This window comes from Oryctolagus cuniculus, chromosome 13 (assembly GCF_964237555.1).
Source record: "Oryctolagus cuniculus chromosome 13, mOryCun1.1, whole genome shotgun sequence".
In the NCBI taxonomy this organism is placed as follows: Eukaryota; Metazoa; Chordata; class Mammalia; order Lagomorpha; family Leporidae; genus Oryctolagus; species Oryctolagus cuniculus.
In genome coordinates this window covers 27464868-27479183 of record NC_091444.1, presented here as the reverse complement: position 1 = coordinate 27479183, position 14316 = coordinate 27464868, and the positions used below count along the sequence as shown (strand labels likewise).

Sequence of the window (14316 nt, the reverse complement as noted above, 5' to 3'; positions counted from 1 at the left end):
ACATAAGAAAATCAATGTAATACACGACATTAATAGAACAAAGGGAGGGGAAAACTTATGATCAGTCCAAATGATGTAGAAAAAAACCTGCCAGAATTTAACATTTTTTCATGACAAAAAAAATAAATAACTAGAATTAAAAATCCAGGGAACTGGGACTAGATAGGCACTTCCTCTGTTTGATAAAGGGCATCTATGAGAAATAAACAGCTAACATCACACTTTGAAAGCTTTGGCCGCGAGATCAGGGATAAGACAAAGATGCCTGTTTTCCCAATGCTCTTGAAAACTCTACAGAACATTCTAGTCACAAGATTAAGAAAGAAAAAGACATTAAAGTTATTCAAATTGAAAAGGAAGAAATAAAACTATACTATTCACTGATAATACTCCTATATATAGAAATCCTAAAGAATACACAACAACCTGCTAGAGCTAATAGATGAATTCAAGAAGTTGCTAGCCACAGTTGTGTTTATATATACTGGGAATGAAGAATCTGAAAAAAATTATTTTAAAAAATTATTCATATAAAGAGAACAGACTTCATATATTTCAAGATACAATTCTAAGAAGATAACAATACTTACTTCCCCTCCTCCCTCCAAATACCACTTACAATAGCTTTCAAAAGAATAAAATACCTAGGAATAATTCAACCAAGGAAGTAAAAAAAAAAAGAAAACTCAAAAACTCATACATTGAAAACTGCAAAACACTGCTAAAAGAAATTAACAAAGACCTAAAGAAGAGTTAAGACTCCCTATATTCACAGAAGACTTAATATTGTCAAGATGGCAGTATTCCCTAAGTTTTTACAAATTTAATACAACCCCTATCAAAATTCCAACTGCCATTTTTACAGAAATGAAAAAGTTGACTGCAATAGTTCTCAAAGAGGCTCAGAAATTGACGGTTAAAAGTCAACGCAATACAAAACAAAAAGTTCACACCACAACTGCCCATTAAAACCACAGCTTTTGTTTTGCTAGCCCTATATGATGCTATATTTTGTTACCAAACTGGGCAACCATTTAAATATAAAGTTGACTTGAAAATACTTTTGTAATATCTTTTGAGTTAATAAACATGAAATGACTAGACTTCTATTTCTAAAGTTACATTTTTTCGATTCTGAAATTCAACAATAAGAAGTCATTTGGGGCCGGCGCTGTGGCGTAGTGGGTAAAGCTGCCACCTGTAGTGCCAGCATCCATATGGGCGCTGGTTCGAGTCCCGGCTGCCCTACTTCTAATCCAACTCTCTGCTATGGCCTGGGAAAGGGGAAGAGATGGTCCAAGTCCTTAGGCCCCTGCCCCCACATGGGAAGACCCAGAGGAAGCTTCTGGCTCCTGGCTTCAGATATGTGCAGCTCCGGCCATTGTGGCCAATTGGGGAGTGAACCAGCCGATGGAAGATTCTCTCTCTCTCTCTCTCTCTCTCTTTCTGCCTCTCCTTTCTGTGTAACTCTGACTTTCAAATAAATAAATAAATCTTTAAAAAAAAAAGTCATCTGACTTATTTCCCTTTATCAAAGCCAGACTTAGAATATTTTTCAGATATCCGTTCATTGCAAAGCAAACAAGCTTATTCTTTTTTTTTTTTTTTGGGGGGGGGGGTGTTTCTAAATATCTGCGTAACTCTCATTCAAAGGAATGAATGGCCCAACCTGCTTTTTACAGTACTTGAGTATATATCATTCCAATATACAGAAACTAGTCACATTTACAGGGTCTTTAAAGCCCTTCTGAGTATGGCTCAATTTGGAACGAAGTCTAAGTAACTTAAAAGAAACCTAGAAGTGTCTGTCAGTTAATGGTTTCTCCCAAGAAAAGACAGTCAAGACCCAAAAAAGATGCAAAAGATGCAGTTCCTGAGCACACCATTTTAAAAAAATGTCTTGGCATCCCTAGCACATGTCTACCCAGGAATGGGATAAACTATGAAAGATGGCAAAAGACTGTTTGCATCTCTTAGCTGAGTGTTAACATTAGAAATAGTCTCACTGGTCAAAAATAGCAACAACATTTTGAAAGAAAAATTACACATCAACAACATCTAGGAGCTCTTTTCATTATGAACGAAATTGCAAGCAAGAGGGCTCAATGGAAACAAAGCCAGGAAGCAGAGAGAGATGGAAAGGAAGGTAAAGCAAAAAGAAGGAAGGGGAAGAAGAGCGAAGAGGACAGGGTGGAGGGAGTGAGAGGACAAACGCATGGCATAAGCAGCAAGTAAGAAGCAGCAAGTATGGCTGAGGCAGCAAATCAGCCAGTCAAAATTTTCTTTAAAAAAAAAAAAAGATTTGTTTATTTATTTATTTGAAAAGAAGAGTGACAAATAGGAAGAGACAGAGAGACAGAGATCTTCCATCCACTGGTTCACACTCCAGATGCCCACAAAAGCCAGAGCTGCGCCATGCCAAGGTCAGAAGCCAGGCACTCCATCTGGGTCACCTACATGGGTGGCAGGGTTCTAAGTACTTGGGCCATCTCCTACTACCATCTCAGACATATTAGCATACAGCTGGATCTGAAGTAGAACAGCCAGGACTCAAATGGGCATTCCAATATGGGATGCTGGTGTCATAGGCACTGGCTTAAACCACCAAGCCACATGCCAATCCCAGATAATATTTTCAACTGGATATCTACTACATGGTCATGGGTCATATTAACATGCTATGGAGTTGACAGAAACATCTCATTTTGAAGGGACATCACTCAATTTTATTTTGCATCTTTATGAAAAAAATTATAGTCCCTATCACAGTGCCTGATAGATACAAGGATAAAACCTGTTGAACAATAAACTAGATGGACAGATGGGATGGTTGAATGAATAAACAAATGGGTAGACAGAAAAAGAACAAATATTCAAAATAAAGTTTTCAAATATTTGAGAGTGGGGAAGATCTGTTGCTTCTCCATTTTAAAATGTTGAGAAGTAGCATGACCTCATGGGGGAAAATAGAAGATTTGGACTGAGAAAGACCTAGATTAAAATCCTGGCACAACTCTTACTGGCTTGTGTCCTTGAGCAAAAAGCTTAATTTATATAAATCTTAGTTTCTTCCATCTGTAAAATGGGGATTATTGTATCTACCTTACAAACATAGCAAGCCAGCGATTTTGGCACCTGACACAAACTATATACAAACCAGTTCTCAAATCAACTCTGTAATTCATAATGTAGCCCACAGATGGGTGTTACTAACAATGCTCACCATCTGGTAGCATCCTGTTTTAAATAATTATTCTCACTAACTAGGTGCCAAGCTTCCAGAATCATTATATTAAATTTCTGCACCCTCTACGTTTCGGTGTCCTTAGACAAAGCCCAGTATGATCAGCTATAGTTTAGTTTGTGGAACTGTTCTGAAAATTTTAAATAACCCAAGAAATTTTGTATAGTGACAAAGTGGCAAGCAAGTAACAGTTAATAAATTGCTGTTATTTAAACATGTCAGTAACACCTGTATGCAATCCATTTGCCACTCTACATTATCACAACTATCCAAATAAGACCACATTGAGAATACAGATTAATTCCATCAGCCACCTACACTAATAAACAAACAAGACGGCCATAAAAGAATGGCACGCATTACAACATTCTTTCCAAAGAGTCAACTTCATTCCTTCCACCTTGACTTCTGGACTTTCCTTCCTATGCCCACAAAGACCTGAGAATTTAGAAGAGTAGATGGTATCATCTTCATTTCAAGAACCATTTCTAGCCCATTAGAATAAGTGAAGTGTATTCAAAGTCACCACTATCAGGGTATGCTTCCTCTCTGTTGGACTGGCAAACAGAACTGCTACTGTTGCGTTTTGCATTCCATCTCAGCTGTGCAAACACCTGTTAGTAAGAAAAACATCATGCCATCTTTATCAGATCTACCCAGATAAACTCCTCTAGGATAAATAGTTTGGTAGTGAAATAACAAACTGTATCAATTCATAAGAATCTCTGTATAAAGCACTCCTGCTTAGTTCTGAAAGATGATTTTGCCTGGATTATCAGATATCCAGAAATAACTATTGTACTATAAAGAATGCCAATCCAAACTGAGGGAATGGGAACAACTGTCATAAAAAGAGTTGAATTACAATGATTTATATGGATTATGGATTATAAGGCTGTTTCAATAAGTTTTGTCACAAAGGAACAAACTGTCCCAAAGAAAGCATCTCTTCTAAGTATAAACATCAAATCAAGCTACAGTACCCAATTTTCCCATAAATTAAAGGATAATGTCCATATGCCTGTTATAAGTGGTAACTGGTATACTTTTAAAGATTCCTTGGATTGGAAACATTGATCTGACTTTTCATTTGATGGGCAGTTAAATCTACAACCATGAGAATTGAAGCAAAAGTTATTTCAAATATTGGTTAAAAATTATAATTCCATGATTGTGGGTTCCACAGTTTAGCTGAATAAAAATTGATCATATTATGAACAAATAAGACTAAAAGCAATAAGTCAATGATTAAATTTCTGGATTTGATGGCACATTAACAACAGAAACCAGGGCCAGCACTGCCTGTCACACTGGCGTCCTATATGGGAACTAGTTCAAGTCCTGGCTGCTCCACTTCTGATCCAGTTCCTTGCTAATGTACCTGTGAAAACAGCAAGAGATGACCCAAGTGCTTGGGCCCCTGCACCCATGTAAAAGACCCAGAAGCTCCTACCTCCTAGATTCGCTCTGACTCAGCCCTGGTCTTTTGGGGAGTGAACCAGCAGATGAAGATCTTTCTGTCCCCCACCTCTAACTCTGTCTTTCAAATAAATAAAATAAATTTAAAAAAAAGGAAATGATGCACAGCAGGAATGGACACAGTAGTTTCAGGAAGACAGACAAACATTAAATAGAAGAAATATGTTTCAATAGTAACATTTCTTTTTTTTTTTTTTTAAGATTTATTTATTTATTTGAAAGAGTTACACAGAGAGGAGAGGCAGGCAGAGAGAGAGAGAGAGAGAGAGAGAGGTCTTCCATCCGATGGTTCACTCCCCAGTTGGCCACAATGGCCAGAGCTGTGCCGATCCGAAGCCAGAAGCTCGGAGCTTCTTCTGGGTCTCCCACGCAGATGCAGGGGCCCAAGGACTTGGGCCATCTTCTACTGCTTTCCTAGGCCATAGCAGAGAGCTGGATCAGAAGTGGAGCAGCCGGGTTTCGAACCGGGGTCCATATGGGATGCTGGAGCTTCAGGCCAGGGTGTTAATCCGCTGCGACACAGCACCGCCCCCCCTTTTTTTTAATTTATTTATTTATTTGAAAGTCAGCGTTACACAGAGAGAGGAGAGGCAGAGAGAGAGAGAGAGAGAGAGAGAGGACAACAGTAACATTTCTTAACACAGGGGTCTAACAGGTTTAGTATCAAGTTCTAGGGGAGAAATAACTCACCAGCACAATCAGCAAAGGAACTAACCAAAAGATACATTCTTTGTTATTTGCTGACATGCATCTATAATTCTCATTTTGAAGCAGATTTTTATTTTTCTGGTGCCATCAAGTGGCAACATTTATGAAGTGTCCTGACATCAAATGCAGATGGCTTTCAGACAGAAAGATGACACACTGTTGTGTCTCCCCTGTGTCAACGAGACTCAAGTGATGTCTCAGCACACAAATATCCGAAAGGAAAAGGGGCAGATACCAGAGTATATCTTCAGCAGTTCAGCTCCATTTTAAACTCCTAACCGAAGATGACAGATAAGACACAAAACAAAAATAAGTGAACCTCTAAAATGACAATGTTTCACCAGCAAATAAACCAAAAAATCCAGAATATGGTACCATCTGAAAACAAAATTAGATCAAAATAATCTATCAGTCAACCCATGACTTAAGAATGAGTTTCTCAATTAGAAATCTTAAGTGATAGCTAAAATTATGACAACTTTAATGGAAAATGAATCATACCATCAACTATTTGGAACTGCATGTTTTAACAGTTTCTAAATGGTTATATCAGCAACTTCACCAAGATACTAATTACTAACCAAACAAACAAATAACAAAATTCCAATTCCTTTTGACTGCTACACACTCAAAGTATAAATAGCTTTTTAATCCTCAGGTCCACCAAAATGATTAGCAACTGTGAAATACAAATTTCCAGTTAAGCATAGCAAACTGAACATATCTACTAAGCAATGGTCCCTTCTGAAACACCATTAACGTGGAAGTAAAAAGAATTTACTTAAGGCAAAAACCACATAAAATACAGAGATTGAGAAACAAGATCGGTATTTCAGAAGCTAGAATGTAGATGGATAAGAGATTATTGACTTGAGAAACTCAAGAAAATTGCCTGACTCAGATAACACAGTAAAACTCCCTGGAAATTCACAGACTGGTAGTACCAGGTAGCTGTGGAGGTGAGAGTGAACGCTAAAAACCACAGAATCGGTCAAAATTCTAGTCAAGGAGCAGTTAGAATCCCCGACAAATTCCCTATTCCTCGCTATACAGCTAGGCATACATCTTCATACCACATTATAAAGCTGCCAGGTTTAAAGAGCAAACCAGAGAGACTCTTGTACTACAGGATACCAGCATGAACTCAATCAGCCAGGCACCGTCTGTGCTGTGGACACGCCCAGTATAAAGACCTTTCCAAGACCCACAACCATCTCTACCCTGACCAAGGAAACAGCACTCATGGGCAAGGAAGCATCAACTGTCCCCTAACAAGAGGTGAGCTTTCCTTCTTAGAGCCTTTAAAGGAAGAGTGAGTAACGACCCCACTGTTTGTCTCTGCATATAGATAATATTCCATATGGAAATGGAAGTGAGAATATAATGTGCCTCCTTAATTAATAGTCAAGTCTGTTGGCTATTACTAGCTGTTCTTCAATTTTCAGTGAGGCATACTCCAATTTTCAATGTGACTGACAAACACACATAAATCTATATTGTTTAGGGGACGGTGCTATGGTCAGCAGGTTAAGCCACTGCCTGCAATACCAATATCCCATGTCAGATTGCCGATTCAAGTCCTGGCTGCTCCGCTTCCAATCCAGTTCCCTGCTAATGCACAGGACAGCCCAAGTGCTTGTGCCCCTGACACTCATGTGGTAGACCCAGATGGAGTTCCTGCCTCCTGGTTTCAGCTTGGCCTAGCCCTGGCTATTGCACCATTTGGGGAATGAACCAGCAGATGGAAGATCTCTCCTTTAAAACTTCTCTCTCAAGCTCTGCCTTTCAAATAAATAAATCTTTTTAAAAATAAATCTATATTGTTCAAGCCTGATTTAATGCATGTACTCAACCCATAGGAAAAGTATAAAACATGTAACGAAAATGAGACTTGCAGAACAGCCAGCACAGGCAAGTTACTGGTTGTTTCTGGGTTGACAGTCTCAAGTTTGACTAGCTGAATAAATTTCAACTTTGATTTTTCAATCATACTCTGATTTTTTAAATTTACTCCTATCACATATAAGAGTACTGCAGGAAAAAGTGGTAATATAGGAGAGGCTATGGTAATCTGAAGGGTACCAACAACTCAAAGACCACAGAACAACAGTAAGAAAGACGACTTTCTGGAAAGACAACCACTGCAAGAATGTCACATTAACTTGTCATTGCTGTGTGTAAAAACTAACGTAACTTACTGAAGAATGCTTCATCCCACTTTTTTGTTTATTTTGTTTATTTTTGCTTATTTACTTACTTGAAAGGCAGAGTGAAAGGGAGAAAAAGAGAGATCTGCCACTCCCCACATACCCACAAGAGCTAGGGCTGGGCCAAGCTTTAGACTGGAGCCAAGAACTCAATCCGGGTCTCCCATGTGAGTAGGCAAGACCCAGCTAGTTGAGCCACCACTTGCTGCCCTCCAGGGTGCACTTTAGTAGGATCAGGGAAACACAGGCACTCCAATGTGAAATGCACACATCCCATATGGTAGCTTAAGCATTGCACCCAACACTGGCCCCTACACCCTGCTTCTTAAGGGAAAAGGCAAAGGACTAGAACAAAAGCTGATGCTTTAAAAAAAAATTCAATTCTACCTATAGACATTCAATTACATTCAACTCCACATATCCCATGTCATACCCATTACTTAGATGAGAATATGGTGCAACTAACTAAGAGGGTAGAGTAGCAGGCAAATCTAAGAATCTTTTAGATTCTTAGTTCAAAAGCACATTTCATTTTGTCTCTTTGGGCCATTAAGAGTGAATGCACTAAGGGTAGGAGCATGAGTGTGGGCATAGGTGGAAGGCAGGGTAGGATGGGAAGTGTCACTCTACTCCTAAATCAGTATATGTGGAAAATGAAACCTCTTTACATTAAGAAAGATTTTTTTAATCAACTACTTTTAAAAAAAGAGTGAATGTGCTAGAGAATCTGTGAATACCTGAGGGAGGTGTCAGGTGGTCAACACTTTGATCAAGCAAAAAAAAATATTCACACAAGAGACCGGGTGACTTGCTGATTTTTAAAGGAATCTTGTTTTTGTAGCTTAACTGATGCAAGTATAACGTTAAATACCTCTGGGAAATGTCTGACATCTCATGTAACCAAAGTATACAGGCAAATATCAAATTAAGCTTCATCAATTTCTCATTTTTAGTCTTACTTCTATATGGGATTATACAGAAGATACAGTTGTATGTATATATTTTCTTCCCCAGGGATCAACATAAGAATGTGCCAACACAGATTAATACAGACAAAATTGTACCTTGAACGCCTTCTAGGAGCAAGTCAACTCCTCTCCGATAAAAATCAGAAGCAGCTTCATAGTCGTCTTCTTCTTCCTTTTTCAAAGCCAGCTTTATTAATTCTCCTGCTTTCTCCAAATAATCTCTCTTGCCAAGCCTGGGTTTTAAACTGCCAGGAAAGCGGCTACGACTTTCCCTTTCTTCTTCTGTTTTATTCTGTTCGCTGTCAGAGGCAACAGCCCCTAGTGCTGAAGAATCCGAAGAAAGATTGAGACCAGAAGTTCTAATGGGAGAATTTTGATTGGAAGCCATTCCATCATCTAACTCGGCAAGAGAATCCACATCAACAGTAAGAGATACCAGATCGCTGTCACTGGAGAAGCCTAAAAATATGATCACAACAGCAAACAGATATTAAATTGAGGACCAGCCAAAAGAATGCAAATCATGCTAACTGTTCATTTTTTCATACTATCCAAGTCAATTTGGAAGGCTGTAATTTAGTGATGGAAGTCAGTGTCCAGCAATTTGTTTCAGTTTAGTTCACTCACTTTTGCACTGTTTCTTAATAGCTCTGGAAGACAATCTCCTTGCCTTAATCATCTAACTGAAACTGAAGGCAAGTTTTTATCCTCCCTTACTGCCAAGAAGAGCCTTTACCACAAGATCTTGTAAACAGTTTGCAGAAAACTATTGTATATACACACAACTGCTTAAAAAAGAAAAAACAGCATTATGATAAAGGAAAAAGAGTAAGTTTTGGATTAAGATCAAAACCAGCATTAAGCCGGCGCTGAGGCTCACTAGGCTAATCCTCTGCCTTGCGGCGCCAGCACAACGGGTTCTAGTCCCAGTTGCCCTTCTTCCAGGCCAGCTCTCTGCTGTGGCCAGGGAGTGCAGTGGAGGATGGCCCAAGTGCTTGGGCCCTGCACCCCATGGGAGACCAGGAAAAGCACCTGGCTCCTGCCTTCGGATCAGTGTGGTGCGCTGGCCGTGGCGGCCATTGGAGGGTGAACCAACGGCAAAGGAAGACCTTTCTCTCTGTCTCTCTCTCTCACTGTCCACTCTGCCTGTCAAAAAAATAAATAAAAAAAGAGTTTACAAAAAAAAAAAAAAAAAAAAAAAAACAGCATGAATCCCAGATCTTAAAACCTACTACGTGGGCCGGCGCTGTGGCTCACTTGGCTAATCCTCCGCTTGCAGCGCCAGCACCCAGGGTTCTAGTCCTGGTTGGGGCACCGGATTCTGTCCCGGTTGCCCCTCTTCCATTCCAGCTCTCTGCTGTGGCCCGGGAAGGCAGTGGAGGTTGGCACCTGCAGGGGAGACTGGGAGGAAGCACCAGGCTCCTGACTTCGGATCAGTGCAGCGCCAGCCGTAGCGGCCATTAGGGGAGTGAACCAAAGGAAGAAAGACCTTTCTGTCTCTCTCTCACAGTCTATAACTCTACCTGTCAAATAAAAACAAAACAAAAAAAACCTACGACGTGATCAACAGCAAATCACTTGGTAATACTACTAATTATGCAAAGCTTTAAAATCTGTTTTGAATTTGTTCAAGAGGTACACAGAGATGGAGAGACAGACAGCTCTCACTTACTCGTTCATTCCCCACAAATGCCTGCAATTGCCACACTGGGCTGGGCCAGAGCTAGGAGCTGGGAACTCATTCCAGGTCTCCCTTATGGGTGGCATCAATACAATTACTTGAGCCAGCACTACTGCCTCCCAGGATCTGCATGGTAGCAAGCTGGAATCAGAAGCTGGAACCAGAAATCAAACCCAGGTACTCTGTGATGTGCATGTCCTAATGGTAGGTCAAATATCTACCCCATTATATAAGTCTTTAAATAAGGAACGGAGTCAATGATAAAGTATAAAAGATTCTCATAACACTCTAGGGGCCGGCACTGTGGTGTAGCAAGTGAAGCCTCTGCCTGCAGTGCTGGCATCCAATATGGGCACCGGTTCGAGTCACAGCTGCTTCACTTCTGATCTAGCTCTCTGCTATGGCCTGGGAAAGCAGTAGAAGATGGCCCAAGTCCTTGGGCCCCTGCACCCATGTGGGAGACTTGGAAGAAGCTCCTGGCTCCTGGCTTCCGATCGGTGCAGCTCAACTTGGGGAGTGAACCATCGGATGGAAGACCTCTCTCTCTCTCTCTCTCTCTCTCTCTCTGCCTCTCCTTCTCTCTCTGTGTAATTCTGACTTTCAAATAAATTAAATCTTTAAAAAAATTATACATCTGTATAATGATGAAATAACACATCCTCAAAGTAGTGCTTTTAGGTATTAACATCTGGAAACTGTATGCTATTTTTTTAAAAAAGACTGACTTTTTAAAAAATTTATTTACTTATTTGAAAAGTGAAGGGAGTTACAGAGTCAGAGGCAGAGAGAGGAAGAGAGAGGTCTTCCATCGTAGGTTCACTCCCCAAATGGCCACAATGACCAGAGGTGGGCCAATCCTGAAATATCTTCCAAGTCTCCCATGTGAGTACAAGGGCCCAAGGACTTCGGCCATCTTCTACTGCTTTCCTAGGCCATAGCAGAGAGCTGAATTGGAAGTCGAGCAGCCGGGACTTGAATCAGTGCCCATCTGGGATACTAACAAAGAAGGTGATGGCTTTACTCGCTACACCACAGTACCGGCCCCTAAAGACTGAATTTTTAAGAAATTTTTGTTTTAGGCTCTTCCACTAGCTTTCAGAGAGAACTTTGGCCTACCTTTACATCTTAATTCTGTTTTGTTTTTTTTTTTTAAGATATATTTTATTTATTTGAAAGAGTTACACAGAGAGAGGCAGAGAGGCAGAGAGAGAGAGAGAGAGAGGTCTTTCATCTGCTGGTTCACTCCCCAGTTGGCTGCAACAGCTGGAGCTGCACCTATCTGAAGCCAGGAGCCTGGAGCTTCTTCCTGGTCTCCCACACGGGTGCAGGCGCCCAGCACTTGAGCCATCTTCTAGTGCTTTCCCAGGCAATAGCAGACAGCTGGATCAAAAGTGGAGCAGCCGGGATTCGAACCTATGCCACACATAGGGCAACGTAACCCTATGTGAGATGCCAGCACAGCAGATGGCAGATTTACCGGCTATGCCACAGTGCTGGCCCCTCATCTTAGTTTTCACACAGAAAAACAAATCAGTAATAGGCATTCTGGAACTATGTAGCACGAAAAATGACTTCTCCCACTTCATACAACTGATTCCATGGCACCTGGGCCTGACCCACCACACCAGATATCAACCTTGCTTCTCTCAGGATCTCCCTTTACAATCTCAAAAAGACTAAAGACTCAAAAAAGCTTCTGCTTACATAGACTCTATCTGTAAATGTTTACCAATACTACATTGATACCTTTTTTCTAAGTATCAATACTAGGACATTTTTTAAATGAAGCATTACAGCCACTGAGGGGCCAGCACTGTGGGGTAGCAGGTAAAGCTGCCACCTGCAGTACTGGCATACCATATGGGTGTCAATGTGAATCCCAGCTGCTCCACTTATGATCCAGCTCTCTGCTATGGCCTGAGAAATCAGTAGAGGATGGCCCAAGTCCTTGGGCCCCTGCACCCACGTGGGAGACCGGGAAAAAGCTCCTGGCTTTATATCAGCTGAGCTCTAGCCATTGCGGCTATTTGGTTATGAACCAGCGTATGGAAGACCGCTATCCACACCCCTCTCTCTCCTCTCTGTCCACCTTTCAAATAAATAATCTTTTTAAAAAAATTAAAAATTTTAAAAATAAAGCCATTAACATCATTTTAACAAAAAATAACTAAAGTTCCCAAAGTACAAAAATATTGACTTAGAAAAGCGGCACTGCTTCACATTTTTACAAATCTGTTAATACCTGGCTTGACAGAAAATGTCTACACTCTTACATCTGATTCTGCACACAGTCTGTTCACATTACATTGTTTTGGTTGAAAAGACATGAAGAACATATGACATGATATGTAACTAAAAAAGGAACAAATATTCCAGTATTTTTTTTTTTCAGATAATTGTGGGTGCTGCTCTTTGATACTATACCAAAACCTTCTAAGAGGTGGTTTCTTAAAGTTTGGCTATAATATGGAATCAGAAATCCTATCAAAGTAAATCTGACTTCTGCTACATTCAAATCTATTGGTCTGTTTGCACACTGAAGGCATTCTTGATCCACGCATGAGTTTGTAGCATTACACATTGGCCATTCTGAAAATACTGGTTGTCTGAGCTGCGCAGGTCTTCCAAATACTGACACAACATTTTATTACTAAAATATCTCCCAAAAATCATGTGTGTTAATATCACCGCCAATTTCATCAGAAAATTACTTAAGTGTTGGGAAACTGTCACACTCAAAGTAGCGACAGAAGTTATCTAAAATTCCCAATCTGGAACTGAAAGCTTTGCTTCATTATTGGCAACAAATAGTATCAGTTGTTTTCCTTGAAGTGTCAGCTCACTTTATTTATTTTCAAGAAAAAAAGAATCTGCATAAATCATAAACAAAATCTGCCGAACACCCAAGCCTGAAAAACAATTTTATTATTTCAAAAAAATTATTTTTTCAAGAAAAACGGCCTCCCATGGAAAAAGCAGCTAACTCAGTTTGTGATTCAGACAACTGCACAAATGCTTGGCCTGAAGAAAACCAAGGTAATTCAGTATGCAAGAGTACTTTATGTACATTCCCATATTATTATGTGGAATATTAAGAAGACATATACCAAAGGCTGAGACTTAATCAAATTAAGAGTTTTTACTGCCTTATCGAGGACATTCTTACAAGAAATTAGAATCGATTTCCTACAAGTATGTGCACTGAGTTAGTGTGGTGTCACTGTCATCATTCACACCCAGGCCCGGCGCTACCATTGTTTCGGGCATCAGTTCACATGTCAACAGGGTGAAAAGGCAAAGAATGTCCCAAAGTGTCATTATCAAAAGAGTTTCTGCCTTGTGGATCTCCTGCAAAGATCCCAGGAACACGCATGGGACTGAAGATCACATTTTGAGAGACAGTGATCACTGAGCACTGTCAGATTGACAACAGGGTCATGTGAAAAACAGTTTGGGATCAGCTATGAGATCCATATCACAACTGAACATTAATGGCCATTTCCCAGAAAAGAAAATGCATTAAAGAAAAAGTTATTTCCTTGGGATTACACACTAAATCAAAATTGGAGGTAAATTAAGCTATACAATTCTACATCAGTGATAAGCAGTTTTTTCTCTAAAGGGCCAGAGTAAATATTCTAGGCTTTGCAAGCCATATGGTCCCTGTCATGGCTACTCAACTTTGCTGCTATAAAACAAAGGCAGCCATAGACAACCTATAAATGAATAACCATGGCTGTGTTCCAATAAAACTTTATTTATAGACACTGAAACTTGAATTCCATATAATTTTCATGTAACAAAATAATATTCTTTTGATTTTGGTCAACCAACCATTTGAAAAGGTAAAAACTATTCTTTGCTTATAGGCCATTCAAAAACAGGTGGCGGGCCACATTCAGCCCATGGGCCATAGTTTGCCAACCTCTATTATAGACTCAAATTGCTTACTTCATATCAAATAAAATAAGTTAAGGTAAAAACATGTTACTGGCAGCTAAGCTCAAATTTCAAATCTGCTTTAGACAG

General features: G+C 39.9%; 1 protein-coding gene and 1 long non-coding RNA gene across 5 annotated transcripts in view; one reads left to right on the top strand and one right to left on the bottom strand.

Annotated features, from left to right (window-relative positions):
• The window catches only part of LOC103350976 (uncharacterized), a 32900-nt gene extending 24117 nt beyond the window's left edge, over positions 1 to 8783 (top strand). Inside the window, exon 4 of the long non-coding RNA XR_007909915.2 lies at positions 8653 to 8783. This is a non-coding gene — a long non-coding RNA (uncharacterized lncRNA). The remainder of the gene's footprint in view (positions 1 to 8652) is intronic.
• RPS6KC1 (ribosomal protein S6 kinase C1) overlaps positions 1 to 14316 on the bottom strand; it is a 183155-nt gene that overhangs the window by 110126 nt on the left and 58713 nt on the right. For all 4 annotated transcript variants that reach the window (XM_002717514.5, XM_017347788.3, XM_070055300.1 and 1 more), the window contains one exon: positions 8703 to 9065. In XM_002717514.5, coding sequence (XP_002717560.1) covers positions 8703 to 9065 — 363 coding nt within the window. The remainder of the gene's footprint in view (positions 1 to 8702; positions 9066 to 14316) is intronic.